At 41.3% G+C, this 26,197-nt stretch overlaps 4 protein-coding genes across 4 annotated transcripts; 2 read left to right on the top strand and 2 right to left on the bottom strand.

The window, feature by feature from the left end:
• Window positions 1–2,478: 2,478 nt before the first annotated feature.
• MELLADRAFT_46164 (uncharacterized protein) lies at window positions 2,479–5,096 on the top strand (the record flags this gene model as incomplete). The annotated part of the gene is made up of 5 exons (XM_007418810.1): window positions 2,479–3,142; window positions 3,219–3,418; window positions 3,491–3,910; window positions 3,993–4,313; window positions 4,385–5,096. 5 exons carry the CDS (start codon window positions 2,548–2,550, stop codon window positions 4,826–4,828), a joined length of 1,980 nt encoding a protein of 659 aa, XP_007418872.1.
• A 441-nt stretch (window positions 5,097–5,537) lies between these two features.
• On the bottom strand, window positions 5,538–6,237 carry MELLADRAFT_114028 (uncharacterized protein; the record flags this gene model as incomplete). The annotated part of the gene is made up of 4 exons (XM_007418822.1): window positions 5,538–5,726; window positions 5,815–5,896; window positions 5,978–6,055; window positions 6,140–6,237. 4 exons carry the CDS (start codon window positions 6,235–6,237, stop codon window positions 5,538–5,540), a joined length of 447 nt encoding a protein of 148 aa, XP_007418884.1.
• Window positions 6,238–9,174: 2,937 nt separating this feature from the next.
• On the bottom strand, window positions 9,175–11,441 carry MELLADRAFT_84197 (uncharacterized protein; the record flags this gene model as incomplete). The annotated part of the gene is made up of 9 exons (XM_007418821.1): window positions 9,175–9,290; window positions 9,368–9,421; window positions 9,496–9,990; window positions 10,059–10,278; window positions 10,374–10,592; window positions 10,683–10,758; window positions 10,842–10,953; window positions 11,028–11,110; window positions 11,326–11,441. 9 exons carry the CDS (start codon window positions 11,439–11,441, stop codon window positions 9,175–9,177), a joined length of 1,491 nt encoding a protein of 496 aa, XP_007418883.1.
• Window positions 11,442–11,760: 319 nt separating this feature from the next.
• MELLADRAFT_73683 (uncharacterized protein) lies at window positions 11,761–13,301 on the top strand (the record flags this gene model as incomplete). Its single annotated transcript, XM_007418811.1, has 5 exons — window positions 11,761–11,833; window positions 11,946–11,977; window positions 12,065–12,109; window positions 12,293–12,488; window positions 12,710–13,301. The coding sequence occupies 5 exons, from the start codon at window positions 11,813–11,815 to the stop codon at window positions 13,202–13,204; spliced, it is 789 nt and encodes a 262-aa protein (XP_007418873.1).
• Between the last annotated feature and the right edge of the window lie 12,896 nt (window positions 13,302–26,197).

Below are 26,197 nucleotides of genomic sequence, written 5' to 3' on the forward strand. Positions count from 1 at the left end.
ATTTTTGTAAGCAGGATTATGCTGTGTATCAGATGAAAAAGTGCCCCAGCCAAAGGTCCACAGGCTCACACGCCAAAATTTGTGGATAAGCTATAAGTCCCTCTCTAGATTAGTTGTTCGTCCGAGAGGGACTTAGAGCATCCGCACTCGTGCGGTAAATCGCGTGCGGTAAGGTAAAATTTACCGCAACTGCGGGGCCTTTCCCACACTGGTGAGAAATTAGGCCCGCGGTAGTTAACTTTTGATCGATTTGCGTTAGCGAATCGGTAAATTTACCGATTGGCTAACGCATGTGGTAGCCAAATTACCAGCCCCCTCTTCACTTCTCAAGCACACCAACTTGCCAACTTGCCAACTTGACTCAACTCCGACTCAACTCCTCTTGATTCCTCTCGACTCAAAACACCCGACTTAAGAATCAATGGAGACCCGACTGTCTTCTAATTCATCAAACTGATGGGTATGTCTGGTTTCTTACTGTATGATTCTCTTTATCCAACATTGATTAAGATTGTTCTACTTTACATGTGATTATATATATGTTCATTGAGATTTTAGATTTATCAATATCGAATTGGGTTTAAAAGGGTTTTAGATCAAAGTGGATCAATTTCTGATTGTTTGTTTTGATTTTAGAAGGTTTTGAACATGTCTTGTCGTTTGGATTGACTTCAAAAGGATTTGAAAAATAGATATCACATTCAACTGTAGAGGGGAACTATGCAAAAGGGTCTTCATTATCTGCATTTCTTTTCAAATTCTCAATGGTCTTCAACATGACAACTTTTAATTGATGGTGCAATGAATTTTTGTTTGCTTGTCTACAAACCTCTCTGTGCCAACCATCCAGTGGTGATGAGATCTCAAGTTACTCTCAAATGAACTTCCCTGTCCCAAAGCTCTTCTTCCCTGGCAGGGATCGCTTGAAATGCACTGATTGACTGAAAAGTCGATTGATTTTTTTGTTTGGTATATTTTGAGTCTGTAAACTCTGCATCAGTGTGGAAACTCAAATTACCTCTCAAGTTAGTTAACTACCGTGCAGGTAATTTTGGCACGAGTGTGAAATTTGGTCACGTTAAGTAATTTTTTACTTAATGTAGAGGTTGTTACCGCAACACCCAAATCGAAACGAAACGCACCGAAATATCGGGTTATTTTATTTCGTTGCGAAGGTACCGAAACGCAATCAAGCGAAATCGCAGTTTGAACCGAAACGCTTGAAGTCCCCAAAGGGTTTCGGTGCGTTAGATAAACCGCAATTCGAAACGAAATCGAACCAAAACCGCAATTTATTTCGGTTTTTGCAGGTACAAATAGGATACAAAGATTGGAGAGGAGGAGACACATATATTAGGAGTTGAAGTTTTAGCTTTGAGATAATCAAAGAAGTATACTATATTCAATAGATCAGGTGATTCAAGTTTTTTGAGCTGAACGAAGAAAGAAAATGAAGAAATCACATTTGTTGAAAGAACTACAACTAGAAAACATGTGAGAGTCAAGTCTTCTTGAGCCACTTTGACTGTAATCTTCTGGTAATGATGGACAATGTAAGGGAAGAGACGTGACAATAACTATCAGCAGCGAACGATAGCTTTTCTGATCATGCACGATAGCTTGTCTGATTGTTCTTCCCTTTACAGGGTATGATGACGCTATAAAAATGATGCTGTCACCCAAAAATGTTGATTACACACCTCATCAGCGAAATGTGAAACTTTATAGACGCTCAAAGTTGGAGCAAGCTCAAGAAAAGTTGTGAGAGTGGGTTTAAGAGAACACTTGAACCTGTTCAAGACGGACAAAAGGAACTGGACGTGAGGAAACAACTTTTGGACGATGTCAATAAAAAGTTCAGATGAGGAAAAGAATGCACAACAGTTCGAAAAGGAAGAGAACTACTGATAGGTGAAAACCTCCTCTCACTTCTCTTTTCACATGTAGTGGACTGGGAAACACCTTGCCTTCACCTTTAACAAACTCGCAACCAACCGCAGCATATTTCGGTTCGTTGCGAGTTGCGGTTCATCAAATCTGGTTTCGGTTCGGTTGAACCGAAATCACGATTTTGCTCATCTTATTTCGGTGCGGGAGGACCGCAATCACATTTCGTTTCGTTTAAACATCTAAATCGCACCGAAATCGCACCGAAACTGAAATATGTTGCGGTGCGATTTGGGTGTTGGTTACCGCACATGACCAAGTTAACAACCGCAAACGAGTGCGGATGCTCTTAGTTAGGTTAGAGGGTCACTGAAGTTGCGAGGACCGTCTGCCTCACCTGATGATGACCGGGGACCCGTTCGAACTCATATTTGGAAAACGGATACATAGCGCAGTCGGATCGGGTGCGAGCATGACAGCGGGGCGATCTTAACTTTCAGGTCAACTTAAGTTAAGTTCCACCTGAGGTTTTGGTCAAGTTTCCTGACCCACAGTATACAGGTCTGCGATCTGTCTCGAAAATTTTTCTCAAGCAGCCACTTCGACTTCATCCACTTTAGATTTTCAATATCGACTCTTAACATTTCAACTTTTCAGATCATGTCTCTTACTGAACAAGGTACTTCAAAACCATCAGACTCTACTGCAGCAAAGAAGAAACGGAAAAGGTCAACGAAAACTGGCACCTCTGCCAAATCCTCTGAGACTCCTGCCACATCGACCGGATCACAGAAGGCGACAAAAACAAAGGCGCCTGCAAAGCCAGTCGTTGAACTGCTAGAACCAGAAATTGAGGGAGCTTATTTAGATGCCTGTGAAAACTCCGACGGCGATGATAACAAAAGTGGAAAGCACAAGCGAAAACAAAAGAACGGCAAACGGAAAGACAACGCCGATGAAGGATCTCCCGCCACGGCTGGACCTGACCTCACGACGTTTGCAGAGTCATCTGCTTCAGCCTCGGACAAACCGCTTGTGACCGAATTCACATCCTTGAACTTGTCTCCCGGAACAGCGAAGGCTATAGAAGAGATGGGATTCAAGCATATGACCGAAGTCCAAGCTAGAACCATACCACCCTTGATGACTGGTCGAGACGTACTTGGTGCAGCCCGGACAGGAAGCGGAAAAACTTTGGCATTTCTGGTCCCCGCGGTAGAAATGCTCAGCAGGCTACAGTTCAAACCCCGTAACGGTGAGCTCTGTCCCAACTAGCTTTTTTCGATCATTCACGGGTTCTAACATTCTCTTTACATGGCTGGTTAAAACAGGAACCGGTGCTATAATCGTGTCTCCAACCAGAGAGCTGGCACTTCAAATTTTTGGTGTGGCTCAAGAACTCATGAAACACCATAGTCAAACATTTGCAATTACCATTGGCGGAGCGAATCGAAAGGCAGAAGCTGAGAAGTTGATCAAAGGTGTCAACCTGCTGATAAGTACGCCCGGTCGCTTGCTGGATCACTTGCAAGTTAGTCTTAGCCACTTCACTTCCATGACATTCCTGCTGGGTTTGCTTATTTTTCCAACATCTTCAACACAGAATACGAAGGGCTTTGTGTTCTCGAATCTGAAAGCCCTCATCATTGACGAAGCTGATCGGATTCTCGAAATCGGATTCGAGGATGAAATGCGCAAAATCATCTCACTTCTGCCATCTGAAAACCGTCAATCCATGCTCTTCTCCGCCACACAGACAACCAAAGTCCAAGACCTCGCACGTATCTCACTTCGTCCAGGACCCCTTTACATCAACGTGGATGCCAACAAGCAGGATGCCACTGTTCAAGGCTTAGAACAAGGCTATGTAGTTTGTGAAAGCGAGAAACGATTTTTGTTGTTGTTCACCTTTTTGAAAAAGAGCCTGAATAAGAAAGTTATTGTTTTCTTTTCAAGCTGTAACTCAGTCAAGTACCATGGGGAACTCCTCAATTACATCGATATACCTGCCTTGGACCTTCACGTCAGTTGCAGTTTGTTTCAACTTTAAACTTGAATAATCGAGACCTTCTTACTGATCAGACATGTTCGTACTTCAACAACAGGGCAAGCAAAAGCAGCAGAAACGTACCAACACCTTTTTCGAATTCTGTAATGCGCCAACGGGAATTTTACTTTGCACAGATGTGGCTGCTCGAGGTTTAGATATACCAAAGGTGGATTGGATCATACAATTTGACCCACCAGATGATCCGAGGGATTACATCCACCGGGTCGGTCGAACAGCTAGGGCAGGCAAATCGGGTCGAAGTCTTCTATTCCTGTTGCCTAGCGAACTTGGATTCCTTCGCTTCTTGAAGTTGGCAAAAGTGCCTTTGAACGAGTACAGTTTCCCCACCGATAAACTGGCAAATGTACAAACACAAGTAAGTGTAAAAATGATGACCTCCGAATACTCGTGTGATCTGTTTGACTGACTCGGGCCTGGTGATCTCAGTTAACAAAGCTCATCTCCAAGAATTATTACTTGAATCAGTCAGCTCGGGATGGATTCCGATCATATATCCAATCTTACGCCTCTTACAGTCTCAAGAAAATTTTCAATGTCAATAGCCTTGATCTCAACAAAGTGGGCCAAGCATTTGGTTTTACTGTTCCTCCGGCTGTCAACATCCCCATCTCGGCACTTAAAAATTCCGACAAAAAACGTTTAAAAACATCTGAGAGTCACGACCCTGAGCAGGACGTGGAGGACAAGTCAAATGGCGATTGGACGAGCGATGAAGAGGATGAAGATAATCAAGGTCCTCGAAAACGACCTACCGTTCGAAGAGAGAGCAATACAAACCGACGCAAGGAACAATTTGGGAGCAAAGCTGTGGCTAAGGACCATTTCCGCTCAGAAAACTTGAAGACCAAAGATAAGCAATGGAGTCGATGATCACCCATTTTGTTGTTATCTTTTTTTCCTCTTCACATCATGTTTCGATTAGACCAAACAGCACGAAATAATGCTGCTCTCATCGTCTGTCCACATTCTGAACAATATGACTTTTATGATTTCTGCCTTGGCCAGCGCAGGCAATTATTTGTTGTTACCATCATGACCCGGCGACTCGTACCGTGACTGAGTGGATCTCCCATGTGGTGAGATAGGCTGGGATAGCAATGGAACGTCTAGAATTTGCCATTTGCCATGCTACCACCATAAGACATTTGATAGAAAACCCCCTCAAGTGCGTTTGAATACGTACTCAGAGAGGCGTGTCAAGCCATTAGGGTTCACGGAGTGATTGCGAAGCGCGACGTCGACGTGGCGCGCTGCCGCACATGTGTCGGGTGTCACTCCGAATATCGTTGTGTCGCGCTGCACTTCAAAGGGTATTCGATGTACAGGAAATGGCCAGATTATCACGATAAACAAATCGCATGTATTGTTCTTCCTTGTAGAACTTTTGTAAAGAAATGACTAGAAACATATTGTACTGATACAGATGACGTTGAACCCGGGCGTAGCCTGAAGTTTTACATAAAATCTAATATGGGAGACAATACTTAGGGAAAAGATTTAGTGCTACGACTATGTCGGAAAAGGAACCATTGAGACTAGTTGGAACGATAGTGGGAACAGGGTTTAATGTCAGGTTATTTCAAGAGCTGTCTGATGAGCCAGCGTCGGCCGCTGGTGGTGGACTATCATCTCCGGCCGGTGGAGTATCACTTGCAGCAGGAGGAGTACTAGTAGTATCACCTCCAGTAGCAGGAGGAGCAGGAGGAGCACCACCTCCAGCACCGCCTCCGCCAGCACCTCCAGTGATCATTTTCATGAATCCCTCGAACTTGCAGATTTTAATCAAGAGACGTGCGCACATCAGTGAGGAATCAAATCTGCATTGGTGAAGGAAGCGAATTGAAAAGGTCAAGTACCATTGATTTCAAATCGAAACCACCGCCACCGAACCCGCTACCTTGTCCACCACCCATGGTGGGGAACTGACGAGCCTGTAAGCTGAAGACATACAGAAAAGAATTGGCATTCAGTGATAGAAAAGGGAGCTGGCTGTGAATGTGAAGAGCTTGCGAATCTCACCTTGCGGGGTACATGCTTCGACGATATCGAAGTCGACTTGAAGATGGTAAGGGTTCTTGATCGGTGATTGATCTTCCTCTGTAAAAAATGACGTTTCAAGGAATTTCAACAATGGTGGTCTTCCATTATAACCTGTTCAAGGGATCACACCAATTGACTTACGCGTAAGTCCCGTGCTTTTGACCTCCTTGTAATTGTTCGCAGTACACAGTCGCGAAGATTGCTAATAGGACAAAGCTAATCGATGTACCGAATCTCATTGTGGATGGTTATGTATAGATGCTAGGTACTATGAAGGTTTGCGTGAAAAATTTATGGATGCTGGATGCCAAGAATTCGAGATAACTTCAACAGTTGGTATGCAATACCTTGATTGGATGGGATATCTTATCTACAAAAAGCAATAAGGCGGGTAACAAACAAGAGAGTTGGGCTAGAATTGGAACGAGTATTGCAGGATAAAGATATGTTCTCCACACCCATGAACGCTGGTACTTAAGCTATGAAGAGGCCTGGTCAATTATTTCAGCCCTTTTTGCGCTGTATATCGCCTCGAGGGGGTTCCAGGGCAATACTACAAAGGCATCAAGGCATTATTCGAGACATTTTGCTTGTTCCTTCAAGCAGCTGAGATTTGTGGCAGAGAATGCGTGGATCTATCGTTGATATGATACGATTGAAACACTGACGATGCGCTACAGGGTCCGCTGTCGGTAGATGCCACAAGCCTGAAGATCAAATCGCTGCTCTTTCATCGCCGAGCGCCTAGTCTATGACACGGAATCGGATGTACCCCTGCTCTATCTGCCTTGGTTATTTCAGAATGATAGAAGTGAATTCATCGTGGAAGCAATGCCACCCTGCGAAATGAAGCTTCGGGCTATAGTAAAGGTGCTATAGGATTGCCGATGAAAATGAAATTGCAAGTTTGCCAATCGACAGACAATAGGTATGCCCCTCTGGAGCTAAAGATCACGTCTGGCCGAGAGTGGTCAGTATTTTTTTATACCGGAGAACTTAGAGAACAACACTTGCGACCTCAGTGATCTCATTCTTGCACTAAATACGGAGAGTTGCTTGTCTTTCTGGTGTAAATGTGTAATAAACCCTGGACATCACTGCAAAGCATACATGAGCCCACTTTACAAAAACCACATGAAGCGTCTGAACTCGCTGGTGGGCTCTCTCGTAGTGAAGGAGGTACCATCAGTAAGGCTAGTGTATGTTTGATGTCCAAGTGACGATGATAGAGGATCTATGTTCAGGTTACGAAGGCTAGACAACGTCTGCGTCCAACCACTTTTCACAAGTTAAGATTAATTGGGAATTTGATATGCAAAACCATCACTGGCTTGATCGAAACATCAGAGATTGACTAAAGGGATAGGGTTGGGTTATGCGCAAGGGAAGTTGAGTACCAAATGAAATAATTTTTGGAGGATAAGGATCTGTTAGTCAAAATTCTATAAACATTGGTATTTGTTCCTCCTCGAATATGCAAGTCGCTTTTACATTTGACTGTCGGTTCAAGATGACTTTTGCGAACGTCCTGACGTAGAGCCCCGATCTTGTTTTTTAGGGGTGCGAGACCTTTAAAATTTTGTTTCGCGGCCGCGTGAACAGTCTCCAATTTGAGCTTTATGGCCTTTTAAAAGCAGGTACAACGCATTGTCCCATCTTTTTTTCGGTACAACCATTTCTCAACTGTTGTTTTTTTCCTTTGAAAGCGATCCAAATCGATGTGACGAAAGCTGGGGAGTTGATGGTCAGAAACTGATCACCAACGTGAAGATCCAAACCTGATATCTTGAGTACCGTTACGGTCCATCGATACAAGGGAATTCCCCGATTTCCAGCCGGTAAACAGGTACAGATGAAAAAAAAAACAAAATTAAATATTCTTCGCCCAAAAACAGTGTTAAAACCAGGGACAACACAGCCAAAAAAAAAGAAACAGGTACATTTTTTTTATCTCTAGGTACATTTTTTTATATATCTTTTTTCTGGAAGCAGCCGAATGCTGTTAAATATATATGACCGAAGGTCAGATCGTAAAACCGCGAGCCAGCTCTAGAGCTGGCTCGCGGCCTTAAAATTTTACATATAATTTTATGGAACCGGACAAAACTTGAATTTCTAATTTGGGTTGTAAATGGGCTACTTGAACCGCCCTAATGGGCCGAAAGTCAAGAACCTGAAGCTGGAAAGACACGTCCAAATTCTCGACGTTACGTCCAGTACTAGTACTGCAGATGAGATGATTGGGGTGGATTCGTTGATCTATTGTTGTGACCACACGTTTGAACATTGATAGTACGCTTTAGCATTTGATATCAACAGATGCCATGAGCCTGATGATGAGTCGTCGATTCCAACGCAGAGTGACTCGTCAATGTCCATCGTGTACCCGGACTCTCTCGGCCTGGTGAGTAGGATGTGTTCTTTGAACCGAACCTGCTGAGCATTCGTCAGGGGGCTAAAGCAAAATTTGCCAATCAACACGAAGCATCAAATACTTATACCACTGTGAAGATGCCACGCCTGGTCAAAGGTGAAGGGTTTCTTGACTTGGTGTTATGCGACCATCACTATTTTTTTCTATCAAAGCCATTCTTGTCTTTGGTCTCAGCAGTGCGATGAGAAGTTGACAATCTTGCCCAAGTGGTAGATTCATCTGCGGAGCCTATCTATGGGATTTGCTTGCCAGAATAAATCCGCGAGAGTGGTTTTTGTCATTGCGGTGTTTCAGATCCTGATCCCTTCTGTTCAGGAAGTATTGACAAGTAGTCGTGTTTCCCTACAGACAAAAATCATACATCGAGAAACTCTATCAACAAGTGAGGCATATATTATCTTGGCTTTCTATCTTGTCCGGCGTTCGATCATTAGAGCGATCGCCATCTTCGAATCAATATCGAATTTGCATTTGAATTTGAGGGTCCACAGTCCCTGTTATTCGGGCGCGTGTAATTCCCTCAGCACTGGTCCTTCATTGTACTTCGATGTAGCACTCCAAATTCTGATCTGTGAGTGTCAAGCCACATTGCCTTGTTGGCCCAAGCAGCCGAGCCGTTTCAATTCAATTACAAATGGGGGAAGGGGGATCCCCATATCTCCAAATCATAGCAGTACATACCGTCAGCACAGAGGTCTGATGAGGGAAACAATGATTTCTAAGTGTACATTTCAGGTTAAGATCAAGGTGGTGGTATTAGGAAGTTGTTCACGCGCTTCAACACTGATCTTGATGGGTTTAATGAGCCATCTGAAGCTTCAATCATCCATTGAAGTCGCGACCGTATGAGACTTTTATCTACTCGAGACGTCGCCCAAAAAATAAGCACATGAGATAGATTGTACATAATTTTCGAAGAAAACCACAAAACGAACCTATTCGTGGTACGGACTGTGTACGGAGCTGTCTCGCATCGTCGAATGTTTCAACTTGTATAAAAAAAAATCTCGTATCAGACCCTGCCCTTATGGCATCCAAAGCGATATGTGATCGGGGCACTCACCCAATACGCAAAGAGCGATCGCAACAACGAGCTCCTGCGATTGAGCTTTGTGACATCCTCCAGCAATGACACAGAGTTTTCCTCTGTCACGCAAGGCTTGCACGCACTTCGGACTAATATGCGATAGAGTCTTACTAAAGTTTTTCAAAACGGATTGATCGCCTTCTATTTGAAATACCTCCTTTCCATCATCGCCTTGCTTAACAATATGTATCTGATCAGTCGACGTAGATACCAACACTGTCAGCAAGTTACCTAAACTTGTTTGTGATCCTAGAGTTGTCATGCCATCTGCCAAGGAGATGTTGAGGCCAGTCTCCTGAATGTTGAACCTTTGTTGAGAAGCGGTGGATGTCTGCTTCTGCAATTCCTGTTCCGCAAAAATCTCTCGAAGTAGGTTGGGGATGTCATGTCGTGATGCAGATAGAATCTTTGTTGAATGCTTCCAGAATGTCGTCGGGGTCAAACCTCCCGACCACGACTCGTGATCATCACCTGGGACACAAATTGATTCAATACGCAAGCGCGTCCAGGCTTGAAAAGAAACGAGCTGTGCTTCGTACCTGCACCTTGAACGTATGTGTAACCAGCGGGACGATATGTTGTCGAAGTATCTGTAACAATTTTACTGGCACTGACGCAGACCACAGGGTAGTAGGATGGTAGAACATCCTCGTTTGAATTGAAGTCCGTCATCGTACAGATGCTTGTAGGACAACACCAAACCGGACGCAGAGGTCTTTTGAGTTGAGCTATGCTCCGGCGAAAATCGAAAGAAGATGACTAAGATGTGTAGCATTATGTGAATATGTCCATGTCCAGTTGAGCACCAAGACAAAATATTGTAATGGGTTTGCAAATGCCTTCAAAAAACCTACGAGAAGCTCCTTAGCCCAGTCTTCAATCCGTTGACACATCTGGTCGTGTTCACTTGCCCTGACAGCATCGGATGGAGTCGAAAGCCGAATAGATAGCTCATCTGACCAAAATTCGCGGTCTGTCTCAGCGATTGGGTACTGTTTCATCAGACGGAGTCGAACGGTATTCAAAACCGCACACCAAGCAGGTACTGTCTTGGATAAAGCATCGGGAAACCTCTGTGAATGCACGATGAACACAAAATGAACACCCTCAATATTTGGACGGAGAACAAATCCAGGCAGGAAGGGAGCGCGAGTTGAAACCACCTTGCCTCTCCGAGTCGAATCCACGATTAACACACCCTTCCGATCGATGATAAGATTTACCAAATGAAGATTGGACCTGTGTACAAAACAAAACAAAACATTTCTTGCATATGCTGATACGATGGATTATGAAAAGCCTCAAAAATTCATCAATCTTACCTGCGCACACTGAATTGCCATTGGCCATCGTGGCCATCCGTGGACTTGAAATAAACCGAGCAGTCCGGTGAATTGGCAGGGTCCACATACCAAGCTCCACACCGCTGGTTAGCTGTGAAAGACGCATACTGTCAGCTTTGATTCCATAATTATGACCAGGTGTTACCTAGCGGGCTTGAACCTCACCGATGATTGGGAATTGAGGGAACTTCTTGGCGACTGATACGACAAATTCGCAATCTTCGGCAACCGAATGGATTCGATTATAGCTGAACCTGTTCGATACATCGCCATTGGACGATGATCACAAACGAATGCGACTAGTCAGCATCGTCGAGTCGTCTTAGTCGAGATCACCACGTCCCCACAGGAAGTGCAAGCTTACCGACCACATTGGGCGCGTATAAAAGTAAAGTGACACAATGAGACAGATGTGCGTGAGCAATCAGGGTGCAAGGGTTTCACCCATGAAAAGGAGTCTCACATGTCTTTCTGCTGCTTATTCACTTCCTTCTCTTGTTCCCGAAAGATGCTATGATGATTGGAAACTTCTGCATTGAATACCAAGGTGGACATGGCTGATGGAGCGCGGTTGACCATCCCTCACGAGTCCCACTCCCGGCTACAAGACATCGAGCCTTGATGAACCGGGTCGCGTCGGTATGGGGTGTACATCTCCGAGTCGGACCACGCTGCGTCAACCACAATCTGTCGTCACCCGCAGCCGTTTTCCTCGGGCGTACGTGGCCGTCAGGTCACGTGCACCGGTCTACAAAAGCTCTTCAATCTCCCCCGCGGGTTAAACAGACATCGTACCTTATCCAATCCGATTCGCCCTCTCCACCACGATTTAACGAAGACTTTGATCCTTTGACTGGTGAGACTCCCCAAACTATCTCCTCTTAATCTCCTCCCTTTGTCATTAGGCTGACTAAAGAGCTTGCTTTAGACTATCCTACCTGACTCTGAATATGTCTGGGGCTTCTCGAGGCGTAAGATTCACTCTGTCTATTTGTACGATAGCCTCTCCTATAGCTGTCCGGCTCTTACCCATCCATATCTGCTTCCATTTGACTCGATCTGATTTGCTACTGACTTGAACAGAATGGCTCAAACAAACGAATCGTGATTACGAAGTGAGGTGCAGTCGATCCTCAACAGACTCCGTTATTGGGTGAACTGTCCTCACACATTCTGTTTTGTTGTCGGGTTACAATTACTAGAGATGACTGGCAAGAAACATTGGCCGGGATTCATGTTGACAAAGAGTGAGTTTCAATTTGCTTTCATACCATACATGCAATCTATGATGAAATCTTATCAAAGAAGGAATCTCTCCAAGTTATCATAACAATGCAGAAACCTTATCTCTTTATCCTGATCTCTCTTTACCTCCCGCTTCTTTCCTTCATCTTTGAAATCAGCTGCTGACTTTGATTCTTCCCGTGCAGTGATTTGAATCGATTAGTCATGGACTATCTTGTGATAGAAGGTTTCAAAGACGCAGCCCAAAATTTTGCTAGAGAATCGGGTCTAACTCCAAGCATTGATTTGGAATCCATCGAGTATCGCATGGGTATTAAAAATGCAATTCAACGTGGAGATGTGGAAGAAGCCATTGCGAAAGTAAACGATTTAAATCCAGAGGTTGGTCCTGTTTTCATTTAGGTGTCCAATCCTATCTAGCTATGATTCAAACCCCATGCACCACTCCTAGCGAGCTTCGCCCTCGGGTGATATAGTCTCGCAAAGAGGAAGTCACAGACAACAACCAAACCAGTCCGAATGAGCTACAGTTTTACACACGTCTCTGTCCCATTTATGTACCCCAAGCTGATCTCAAACCATCCCATCTCAATCTCCCTCAGATCCTCGATCATAATCCCGGCCTGTTCTTTCACTTGCAGCAACAGCGTATGATAGAATACATCAGACGGGGTCAGATTGCCGAAGCTCTCAGTTTCGCTCAACAAGAACTTGCTCCACGTGGCGAGGAAAATCCAGTATTTCTCGCCGAATTGGAAAGGACGATGGCGTTATTAGCATTCGACACCGGTATTCGAGGGACCGACAATCCTGAGTCTGCCAATGTGATCCCTTCACACATCCAAGAGCTACTACTGCCATCTCAGCGCCAACGTACGGCTGGTCAATTGAATTCTGCCATTCTCACATCTCAATCTCATGGCAAAGATCCGAAACTTCCCAACCTTTTACGTATGATGGCTTGGGGAGAAACGCTTCTAGAGTCTCGCGCTGATTTTCCCAAGTTAGACATCGCACAATTATTAGCCCAAACTGACGGTGGCCAAGATTCGAGTTCGATTCGCGCTTCCGAGACACCTAGTGGCACGGTAGTCTGATTGTAATTTTTCTCTGTAATGCTAGTTGTACCACCTATTTGTTGTCTTATCTGCCAAACGAATTCAAGCCGTCTCAGTCGAGCGAGTTTGTTCACGTACCCTTTCTGCAGGCGCTGCTCCGCGTTACCATTACAACGTTCTGCCCTTTGATTTACAGCCGTTAAAGAATTAAACGGCAGAATTCTTTGTCTGTGTGATGCACCCGAAGTAAAATCTGAGAGCCCAAAACTAGATTAAACCTGGTTTTAGACACAATTCAACAATGTCTTGCGGGAGACCTGTCACTTTCGATCGGATTTAACAGGTTTTATACTTTTGTATTAAATCTCGGTGTGACACAAATTTGTATTTTTATGCCTTTTATATATTTAGTAGCTGTAATGACAACCCCATATTAAGCTTGTTGCATGTATTCACCATGCCCTTGCCACTATCCTTTTTCAGCACTCTTGAAATATGAATTCAAAGGACCAGCACATCAACCCAATCTTTCTTGATTGTTCTTCCCCAGACAATCTGTTGGCCAATGAAGGTGTCAATGTTGATTCCCTGGACCCTGTGATTGTTCAGGTGATGTTTTCAAGCTTTTCAACTACAGCCATTCTGATATTTCTTGTTGCTCTCATTTTTGAAAAGAAAAAGTTTATGAGCTCAAAACCTAAGTTTTAACTACTTAAAACCTGGAAATTGGCTGTATTTCCTTGAATTACAGCCAATTTCAAAGTTTCACTGAGTAGAAACTTAGGTTTCACCAAGTGTCACTTTTTCTTTTTTCGTAAACGGAGTGACAAGAACTATTGGAATGGCTGTATGCCCACATCTTAAATAGCCCCCAACTAAGTATCAACAATGAACCAGACAATGAAGACAACACTGAATATGCTTTCAACTTTGACTGTGAATTTTGGGTTCCTTGCAAGACAGTTGGGTCATGATTTTCACAAGTTTCTTGCTCAGATGGTGTGATACCTTGGAATGCAGATCAATTTAATTTGGAGAAACTCAAAGCAAAGTGTGCTGGATTTGCCCAGGATGATAAGCAGTCCCTTGGAAGATTGGTCAACTAGGACTCACCATTACTCTACAAGCCGCAACACCTCAAACACAATGAGTTTCAATCACCCTTGACAACCAGTTGGTTATCAAGGACCTCACCAACTGCCCTTCCAATGTCACATCATTAATGGATCAGACAGAGATGTCCAAAATTCTCATCTACCTCAAAGCTGCCTTTGCCAATGTAAAGTTCACAATCAGATGGTACCCTGGACACTGCGGTGTCAAAGGTAACAAAGTAGTGAATAAAATAGCTAACAGCTTGGCAAAAAGGGCCTAGTACTTCCAGGTCTACTCCTACTCTAGCAGGGTTTACCCCAGCAATCAAAGCTTGGTCCAAACAGGACCCCGGAAAGCTCCCCCTGAACCAACCAACATAAAACCCGGATTTTGAGAACTTTCATACCCAAAAATTCCAGACTTTTGGAGCTGTGAGCCTACTAGCGTCTGTCAGGCTAGTAAATTCAATAAAAAGGTTGTAAAAGGTATGGTAGCTTCTACCAAAGTTGTGTAGATCAATATCTACAAGTATGAATGGGTAGAGATTTGGGTGTAAGAGCTTTACTTGGAATAAACAAGTAAAGACTCCAGTTAGTTGACCTTTAAACAAAGGCTTTAGCCCAGGGATTTTGGGTTAATTATTGTCTTTACAATAATTAAAAATAAGAGCAACTGACGTGCAGTTCTCAATCCTAATTTGATCCTCGTCTTACTCAAAGAAAGGTCAAAGAAGGTGGTGTTAAAGTCTATTATAACACCGGGAACTTTACACTCTGACTAATAGAGATTTCCCTGTAGATTTAGAGTTTCTTATATCAGATGAATCCCATATCTGATATAAGCAGTACCCGAGGACTACTTCCTTACAAGTAATTCCACCAAATGGATATGACAAGAACTACTGATTATGGAGTCTAATCAGAAACAAAGTTGAATGAGCACACGGAATAAGCAACAAGACACAAGGTTTGAGTTTCAAGGTTTGTAGAATCAGGCCTTTAAAGTTTGGTAATTGATAAGCAAAGTTTAAAGGTTCTAGGAAGATGGATAAAAGCAAAGTTGTGTAGTTGTTGAATAATAATGTGATGATGTTCTTCCTCTCAAATTGGTTGGATTTCCAGGGTTTATATAGTCTGAACCTTGGAAATCTTTGGACTACAAGTGCGCAAAAATTGTGGTTCTATGGTTAGGTTAATTACAGTAAGACAGTTACTATTGTATTATAAGTATATTTCACTTGTTACATATGTGTTATGGCTGTGAAATATATGTAGCTTTGGTTTGCATCAAAGTTATGTATGTTCACACCCTTTGATGTAAGTTCTGCACATGTTACATATGCTAAATCATATGTAACTTGACTCTTGAAACTGAGCCTTGAGTTTTAATTGCTATTTTTAAGGTTTTTATTATAATACATCACACATTGGTACCCTGGTTTAGTACTCAGGGCTGACAGGAGCTTTCATACCAAATTGGTTGGTAACATTTCAGTACCAAAAGTGAGCCCTGGGCTACAAAGCTATGTTTTGGTGCCATTTAGTGCCAAAAACATTGGTATGAAGATGAGATTTTAAAAATCATACCAGGCACGTCTGTAAGATGAATGACTAACAAACCATTTTCATACCAGTTTGGTTGGTAACATGACCAAATCTTGACCACTCCAATCATACCAAACATGTTGGTAGGTTCAAGGGGAGCTTTCCGGGGCCTGTCCAAACTCAACAACAACAATTTCAGCCTAAGTGACATCAAGCAATTAGGACACCAAACACACCTATGTTATGACCGGGCTTGGGGGTCGTGCTTGGGGACAGACAGAGAGGGATGTTGGGTACCACATAGTATAGTTATTGTAGCATAGAGGAGAAGGCAAAGAGGAAAGCTCTGCTCTACAAGTGGGACTCAGGTGTATCCCCTTTCACAGGTTGTGACACTCCTGCTAACCAGTGTCAGAGATCATAACAACCTACAATACACATCAAAGCATTACAAGAGCTCACCATGCATGAATGTGCAACAATGACACAAATTTGATCAAACCACATCTAACTAATCCTATCTTTTCAAACATAATCAGAGATTTGACCCAGTGTGTGATTGCCAAGAAGGAATCAAAACCACTGAGGCACCTTTTTCATTTGCCACAGATTTCAAACACACCAATAGAAGCTCCTACAGGACATCAACACTACAACAAATGACATCTTTACCCAGGGGTATAGAAAAGTAGTGTGGGCATAGAAAACTATTGGTAGGGTACTTTTCTATACCAATGAACAATGCTTTTGATACACCTATGTACAATATTTGAGATTGAGAAATTGAGTATTTTCTTTGCGCTGACTCAGCTGTATGTATTGGGACCCAAAGGCAGTGTTACAGTGCACAGAATCTCAATTTTCTGTTTTTTGATATTTTTACCCCAAAATACAATTCTATGCTGATACAAGAGATCTTCAACCATGTTCAGCATTGTATATGAGTATGTATGCACTGTGAAGATAATGTAGTTTTCCAAGGTGAAAAAAGATTACATTTAATCTACAAAATGATTAATTCTGCATTAATTCTGCATTATTCTGCATTAATTCTGCATTGAAAATCATTTTGGTCATATGCAATCATTTTTCACCTTGTAAAATTCATTCTCTTTGCAGTTTATGCACAATCTTACACAAATTGACAGACACTCTCTACATATGTACAATATGACTGATGGACCATGCTTTGCCATGGGACAAGACTCAAGCAGGGCTTTGAGTCTAGATTTATATATACAGTCCTTGTGGTCATGTGAATATTTTCATCTGTGGGTATAGAACAGAATGGTTTGTCTAGGCATAGATGATACTATCTCTATGGATATAGAAGAGTACTTTAACCATAGTTTTCTATGCCCACACTACTTTTCTATACCCCTGGGTAAAGATGTCATTTGGTGTAGTGAAATTATCATCAGATTCAATTCTCAAAGAAATCAGAGAATCAATCATCTATTGTACATAGTCAAATTTATGCAGTATGTGGTCATTTGTTGAATTGAATTTGGACCAGCTTGATCAACATAGACTCAATTGCATCATTCATTCAGTCGGAAATCACAGAAGACAAACAAAGGAGAACAGGCCTGTTCATTTCAAAAAATGGTGCCTTACAATTCCTCAGAGAAGTTAATCTTTAACATGTCATTTGAAGTTTCAGAGCAATTGACAAGCCATCAAACCAACAAAATTCACTTCAACTTTGCACTACTTCAAATCAAACAAATTGATTTTCCAGCTTAGGTTATTGACATTCTTCAAAAATTATTAAAGTCGTCAAGGAAATATCAAACCAACTCAATTCACTCATAAAACTAAAACCTACTTCATGACGTACAGAATCAGATCAAAAGTAATGGTGAACATCAAACAACTACATTACATTATCAATAAAACAGTGTCATGTGGTCTTCAGATTTGGTGGTTTCAATTCAGTTGATCTACCCTAAAATCATTTTTTGATTCCCTTTCCTTTGTTGTTGAAGTTGATGATACAATTGGTTTAAGTTGAAAAGAAAGCTCCATTGATTTGTTCACTCAAGCACACAATCAAAAATTGGAATATGCAGCTCAAATGAAAGCACTGGCAGAACAGCAGTATCAACCTACCACTGGTCACATATATAATAATAGAAAATTGCAGGAGGGAATTTCCCCTCCACCACCGTATATAGATCCATGCAAACAAACGGTTATAGACTCAATAGAATCAATGCATCCATCTCCATCTCCATCCGGTATATCCGTGAACACTCTCGTAATAGGAGCAGTTGGGGTTCTATTAGCTTCATTGTCTGCTGTAGTTTGCTGCATCTGTATGAAAGGAAAATCAAGGTACAAGACTTCATCTTCAATTTATCCTTGCAAATATCTTGACCAACATTTGTTTTGTGCAGTAGTTCAAAAAGTGGTAATTCTTGCCAAAATGGCTCATGTCAATAGTAGCCTGAAGACAATCAAACAGAATCTCAAAGCATATCAGAGAAAAGAGCTGAATGATATCTATAAGACCCCATATTTTCTTGAACATGTCCTCATAAGGATGAATATTATTGGTAACTCACTCCTTTTGTACCAATTTCATCCTTTCTAGAATTTCCAAATTTTTTCTCTAGTCGACTTTCTCAAAACCTTATCAGATTGAATGTTTTTGGTAATTCACTCCTTTTGTACCAATTTCATCTTATCTTGAATTCCCAACCTTTCAGTCTAGTCCACTTTGTAATAAATCAAATAGACTTGCTTATTCGAAGACTTGTGCGTAGCTGCCAAATAAAATAGGTACCAGGGGTATCAGGTCAAAGATAAGTAAGGCAACAAGCCACAAGCTTAGTCAAAAAGATGTAGACAGACCTGTGCTCAAGCAACAGGATTACGATGAAAACCGTAGAGGATGATGAGTTAAGAAGTTAATAAAGATTCTTTTCCAATCATAGATTAATATTAATCATACCTGGGGTATCAGGTCAAAGATACGTAAGGCAACAAGCCACAAGCTTTGAGAAGCTTAGTCAAAAAGATGTAGACAGACCTATCACAACACACAGTTAGTAAACTAATAAAGTAGAAAGAGAAAGAGTTGTTTAGAGAAATTAATTGAGAAACAGACAAACCTGTGCTCAAGCAGCAGGATTACGATGAAAACCATAGAGGATGATGAGTTAAGAAGTTAATAACTATTCGTTAAAAAGAAGAAAAATAGATTGTAGATAGTTAGAATAACAAGCTATTATAGTAGTATAAGAAATCACTTACAGATTCTTTTCCGATGAGGAAAAAGAATCTGGGTGAAGGTCAACACAGGCATTTTATACATGTAAGAATCTGTAGCACACATTGAGTCATTAATTGGAAAAGAAAAAGAAATTCTTGAGTCACACATGACTCATTCCCAAAACAGACACTGACAAGCACATTTGATTATTCTTTACGTTTCATTCAAACCTCCTAAGTCTTCATTTTAACTTTGTTCTCAAATTTGTATTTGATAATACTCGACCTTGATGTTCTCTTTTCTTTATGTCTTCTTTTGTAATAGTCTTCATACATTAATTTTAAATAACAATCCTTATTACGTATTCAACGCCAGAAGTCCTTGACCCAGTTAGTCAAGTATCAGATTACCACAACACACTTTTGCAAAACTCACTCAGGTTGAATGTTATTGGTAACTCACTTTCTCCAGCTTGTTTCCAGATTTCCTCCAAATTTCGTCAGGTTTTCTTGCAGCTCGTCGTCCAATTAAATGGTCAGAATGGCCTGAGCAGATGAGCTAGGCCGTCCTCAGGCTTTATTCCTTAGCTGAGAATCCTGACACTGCCAGCAAAAGGTATTTTTCATGTGGAAAAAACTATTGCAGTTACTGCACAAATTGATTGAAAATGCAGATTTAATGCAGAAAGCCGTACTTTTAATGCAGATTTAATGCGTTTTTAATGCTTTGTCACTCTAAATGCAATCATTTTTTCTGCCTGAAAAATACCTTCTGCTGGCAGTGTGAGGGAGGGATACCTCATCCCCTCAGGTCAACTCAGGCCCTTCAATGCTCAGCTTGCACAGTCAAGTGACCAAATATGGATGAGCAGTGATAGACCCTAACTTAACACAAGTCCAAATCTACCACAGGGCTCTCATAACCTTGCAAGCTTTCTACCATGGGTAGAAACTTGCATATTATTGCCTGCTTTTGGTGGGCAAGCAGAGACCCAAAAAGCCCCGTCAGGGTAAATCCACTATACGGTCTCCTATCTGCTGTAGTTCACACACTACATTATTTCTGAGGAGACCAAAATGTCCAAACTTTTGAAATGAACAAATTTGGTCTTTGAGCGAGGTTCATTGAGCCACTGCAAGTCTTTTGGCAAGAGAAATACATTCAAGTGGCATATTTTGAGTGCAACACTTGGGCAGTGACAAGTTAAATCTAATTAAACATAATTTAACTCGCTTCAAATGGGATTGGCCATGAGTACGTCAACGGCAAGGGTCCCATATCCATACCACCTTCATCTTCTATGGCACCTCCTCAGCATTCCACCAACACTCACTACAACAAATGACATCTTTATCCAGGGGTATAGAAAAGTAGTGTGGGCGTAGAAAACTATTGGTAGGGTACTTTTCTATACCAATAAAAAACCCTTTTGATACGCCTATGTAAGATGTTTGAGATTGAAAAATTGAGTATTTTCTTTGCGTCAACTCAGCTGTATGTATTGGGACCCAAAGGCAGTGCTACAGTGCGCAAAATCTCAATTTTCTGTTTTTTGATATTTTTATCCTAAAATACAATTCAAAAACTATTGGTAGGGTACTTTTCTATACCAATAAAAAAGGCTTTTGATACACCTATGTAAGATATTTGAGATTGAAAAAATGAGTACTTTCTTTGCGCTGACTGAGCTTTGGGACCCAAAGGCAGTGCTACAGTGCGCAGAATCTCAATTTTATGTTTTTTGATATTTTTATCCTAAAATAAAATTCAACACTGATAAAAGAGATCCTCAACCATGTTCAGAAATGTATGTGAGTATGGATGCACAATCTTACGCAAATTGACAGGCACTTTTTACATACGTACAATGATGGACCATGCTTTCCCCATTGGACAAGACTCAAGAAGGGCTTTGAGTCTAGATCTTTATTCAGTCCTTGTGGTCATGTGGATATTTTCATCTGTGGATATGGAACAGAATGGTTTGTCTAGGCATAGAGGATACTATCTCTATGGGTATAGAAAAGTACTTCACCCATAGTTTTCTATTCCCGCACTACCTTTCTATACCCCTGGGTAAAGATGTCATTTGGTGTAGTGCAATGTACTACAATTATCAGAGTTGACAGGTATACTCAAAAACCCAAAGATGTTCAAGAGCATCACCCAATTCAGTAACTCAACCCAGAGGCTTAAAAACCAATGGGTCTGGGCAAAGATCATCAATGAAGAAACACTCACTTTCCCCACTATCTAATCACTTACTAATGTGTAAAGCTCCATCCATTAGCGCCACCATTTGTACACATCTAACACTTTTAATACTTTAAACAGCCAGCACACACCCTTTTCCCCACAAGGGTTTTTACCAGAGTGGAGCACAAGAAGTTACAGTTCCTGATAGCCTATGGCTCAGGAGGACTTTAATCAATGCATAAAAAATGTTCAAGCTTTCATTAAATACAGTCAAACCCGCGCAAACGCATAATTTGGGTGGAAGACTTTTGCTATGCATTTTGGCGGGTTATGCATTTCTGTTGTCAAATTTGGCAGCAAAACGTTGTGGAAATAAAGTTTACTTGAGTCTTTTGGAGACCTTTATATAGAACTTTTTTTATTATTATTTATTTTTTAGTTTCTAATGGGGCACTCTCAAACTCAGCATATCCTTACCAAAAGTCGCATTTTTTGGGTTTTTTTTCATTACATCATACTCAGCCATTACTAGGCCCTGACAACATCTAGACAAGGCTAAAAAAGAAGGCTAGACTACAACGGAAAGAATAACACACGGTGGGCTGAGCCCTTAACAACCAGAACAATCGATTAGGAGGCCTTTTTATTAAAAGATGGCTAGAGGAAACGAAAAGAGAGGGTAGGCAGCGTGGAAAAGAGAACGATGACGAGTTAAAACAAGGTAGAAGGAAAGGACTGACCAAAATGGTTAAAACCAAACAAATCAATTCTCAATTCGGAGAACAGGTGATAGGGTGATTTCTTCGGAAAGCAAGGCATGATTAAGCCACCATTCAGATTTAGAAACGGTCGTTCCGATCGGAAACGCCAAAACCAAACTAGAGAAAACATGCTACAGAGAAGAATCAAACGAAAAGAAAAGAGAGAATGGAATTCGATTAGTAATCGAGAACAGGTCAGAAGAAAGGAATGAGAAAAACAAAAAGAAGAACTTACCTAGGTTTGATTAGGGTTGAAAAAGGATCAAGTGCTGGGTATAAAAGGGGGTCTTGTTTTTGTTTTTGTTAGGGGAGTGTGTGTAGTTTTAGAGATCAATCGATCGAGTTGAAGTTGTGTGTGCTATCGAAGTGTTGTTAAGTGACCGTTATCGAATCTTAGAGTTCTTTTTCTTCTTTCGTTCCGAGTTTCTAAAAGACAGTAAAGGAAGTAAAGAAAGAAGTTTACTTGAGTGTTGAAGTTCTTTTTTTTTACTTTATTGTATAGGTAGAAAGAGACAAGGGAGAAAATAAAGTCTTACACTTTATTTTTGAATATAAGGGTTATTGAAGAGTGTTATCGAAGATTTTTGGAACCCTTACACTGGGAATTTCAATTTTATTTCATTTTTTTATTTTACTTAAGCTTACCTTGGGGGTTTTGTCCTAAGGTATTAAGGTAAATTACACTGTTACAAGTGTAATTCCCTGGGTTTTAGGACTGCTAGGGTGTGTAGGGTAGTTTTGGAATCTGTAGAAGTTGAAGAACAAGGTTTAGGAGGATTTTCAAAGTTTTATTTATTTTTTTTACTTGCTGTGGGGAAGTTTCTTGGAGAACTGCATTGGGGAACATAGTAAAAAACAGCTTGTTTACATCTGTTTTTGAACTGTAGGACCTTTACGGGGATTCTTGAAACTGAACAAAAGCTTGTAAATTGGGATTTTCAAGGTTGGAAGCTTATTTTGGGTGAAAGTAAGGTTGGCAAGAAGTGTCTCATTGTATTTCGAGGGCAGCTTAACGGCACTTTGGTTACGGCTCTTGGCGGTTTATCCTACTTGGGTGGTTTCTTCCCCTCGAGGCTCTGCCTACGCTCCACAGCGTAGGAGTTCTACAACGTATCAAGATTCAAGATTTTTTTTATGCATTATCACAGGTTATGCAGCTGCGCGGGTATGCATTTGCGCGGGTTTGACTGTAGCAAGAATGATATTGTAATGATGATATTGATCATTGATAAAATAATGTGGACAACCAAGTAACAATAAAATAAGCTGATGATAACAATTATTACAGGGAGTTGGATAAGGACAGTGAGTTTGAGTTGAGGGGAGAAGAGATGTATGAAAAGGTGACACAAGGAAAAGTAATTTTGGCCAGTCCCCTTCTCATGTATGGAGATGATTGGAATGAACACAAGAAGGAGATTGTCAAAATCCCTTGAGCTTGTGTCTAGAACATGATTCATCATAGACTTTTGGCCCATCGAATTCAAATCAGTCAACAGCAATCCATCCACATCCATCCAGCTCTGCACTCATCACTTTTACTCAACATATTCCCTCTGGTCTTACAATGTCAGTACACCAATAGTTGTTACTTACTCAGAACTTGTTAAAAATCTAAAAGAGAATTTTTGTAAGGAAAAGTGCTCACACACAATGGGTTTCACCAAGAATCAGATCAAACAAGAGGCAATAAAGATTGTTGCTCATTGTCAACACTTGAAGTTCAGTTTGATTCTGTCTGGTCAGCAAGGTGGTCATCACATAATAGTCAGTTGTATGTGGTGTGTTATAACATACTTCAATTTAGAGTCTTGACTTTGCCATAGTAGTGGGGTTCAAGTCAAAAATTCCAAGTAGGAATTTCACAGCATCCGAGAGAGTTTTTAGGACAAACTTTACCTAAAACGGACTGGGACGTCGTAAGAATGGTTTAAAGATAGGCCACCACGTCTTATAACGAGAAGAAGAAAAGCTTTGAGACAAAGGTACAAGTGCTGGAAAAAAGTGCATTTTATCTGCTGTTATGGACTCAACAAGAGAGAAGAACGAAAAAACAGCCGTTAGGGAGGAAAAAAACTACTCGTACGCCTTTTCTTGAAACACAAAAAGACAGTATTTTTTTCTCGATCTGAAAAACAAACTGATTGGCTTAAAATTATAGGCATTGTTGTATAATTTTAGACCTCGCAAGTAGCTCTAAAGCTACTCACAAGTCATAAAACGTGAGTTATAATTTACAGCCTTTGAGCGACGTCTAAAAGCCATTAAGGGGTGTCAAGTCAAAATAAATACGACAGATTTTTTTTAACGCGGAAATCTTTTTATGTTCTTGTTGTAAAAAAAGATTTCCGCTGTAGTAAAAATCTGTCGTAAAAATGAAGTAAAATTAATGTACTTCTTGCCGCTGTAGGCTACCCGAGCGGTAAAATGAGAGTTCTGCGGGTTTTTTACAGTCGGTCAACCCAAGCACCTGCTTGACCAAAGAAGGTTCAAACCTTCTTTGGTCAACAACAACTTCCTGCAACTTCCAGATCTATCATCATGGTTCGAATCTCCGAACGTCAGAGAACAATCAACATCATAGAGCAATGGTATCAATCCGCCTGCGATGAAGCTCATGAGTTAAGAATGCAGGAGGTGACTTATGGGCAAAGAATGGCCCCTTCAATGGGCAGTTTAATTTATCCAGATGAAGAACCATCAGCTTTGATATTCGACTTCATCTTCAATGCAGAAGATGAGCTTGAGGACCTCTTGGAGCTGGTCACCGAGATGAGATACCACGAACCTCGATGGAAGATGCCTTTCGAGGATGACTTCAACATCAACGATGTTCTACGTGATCGGCCATTTGAGTTCAAACAAGCTATGCGAACCACAAGAGCTGGCTATGATGCCATCCTTGACCTCATCATTGGTCACCCGATCTTTTTCTCAACATCTAACAATCCACAACTGCCTGTCGCCAAGCAGCTTGCTCTTACCTTGGAGCGATTGGGCAGTGCAGGAAATGGCGCTTCATTAGGCCGTTTAGCCCGAACTTATAAGCTCTCATCTGGAGCAGTAGTTAATTGCTCACGCCGGTGCATTCAGGCCATCAATGAGTATGCTGCCGATTATCTCAAATGGCCTGATTGTGACCGGCGAAAGGAAATCTCTCAGGTAATGGCCTTGGAAGGCTTTTCCGGTTGTGTAGGCTTCGTCGATGGGACTACTTTCCCGCTCTATCAAAGACCTGGGATAGATGGCGAAACTTGGTTTGACCGCTGTAGTATTTAAAGCTCAACAAGAGCTTTACAACACCTAAGAAGGGATAATCTACTACGTGTAATATAGTAGAAGTTGCCTAAAGACTGCCTTCTTCAAAGAAACCAGCACAAGGGCACTTGCTGACCACTTTGTGATAACAGAGAAAAAGATAAAGACACTATGTTTATTACTAGCAATACTGTTGTAAGTATTATTCCCAATTAGACTTGTAGTCTTTAACACACGTAAATAAATTTCTCCTTGCTTTGAAGGGGCGGATTTAAGTGATCTTAGTACAAATATAGTAAATAAATGATGATTTATAACACTACAACAAAGGTATAAGATGCAGAAAAGGGCGCTACAATCCCAAATTCATCAAGGAGTACTTATATCCAAATGTAACAATCTTTACAACAGTCAACAGCCTCAAAAACCAATCAAATCCGCCTAAATAACCCTAAAAACCATGTAATGACGCAATGTAATGATCTTGTTACTAATGTATGATGTAATTTTCACAGCCAAAAGTGATCAATGACGCAATGATGTAATGTACAGCACTTCTTAAGATGAATACAGGTGATTTTTTCCTTGTAAACTAGCTGAAACCCAATTTTTGAGATTACGATTTTTTTCAGATGTGCTCCAATTTTTGATTACTAAAGTGGATCTTGTAGCCCACGTGTTACTGATCATTTCTGACACCTATAAGACCTATTTCTGATGAGTGATGAGTAAGATATTGAGTTGTGAAGTTAAGGTTTTTGGTGTTACATGTGTCTTGTGACTGTAAATTCGAGATTCACGCCAATTTCTTATTTCCCTTATAACTTTTTACATACACCTCCGTTACTAATGATTTAAAGGTTGTACATTATGTAATCCACTCTTCTGCGTTGAATGAGCCATCTACCAACTTATTCTGACGTCATTTGACATATGTAATTAGCTGAAAACCTCCATTTTC

Source organism: Melampsora larici-populina (genome assembly GCF_000204055.1).
Source record: "Melampsora larici-populina 98AG31 unplaced genomic scaffold MELLAscaffold_107, whole genome shotgun sequence".
Classification (NCBI taxonomy): domain Eukaryota; kingdom Fungi; phylum Basidiomycota; class Pucciniomycetes; order Pucciniales; family Melampsoraceae; genus Melampsora; species Melampsora laricis-populina.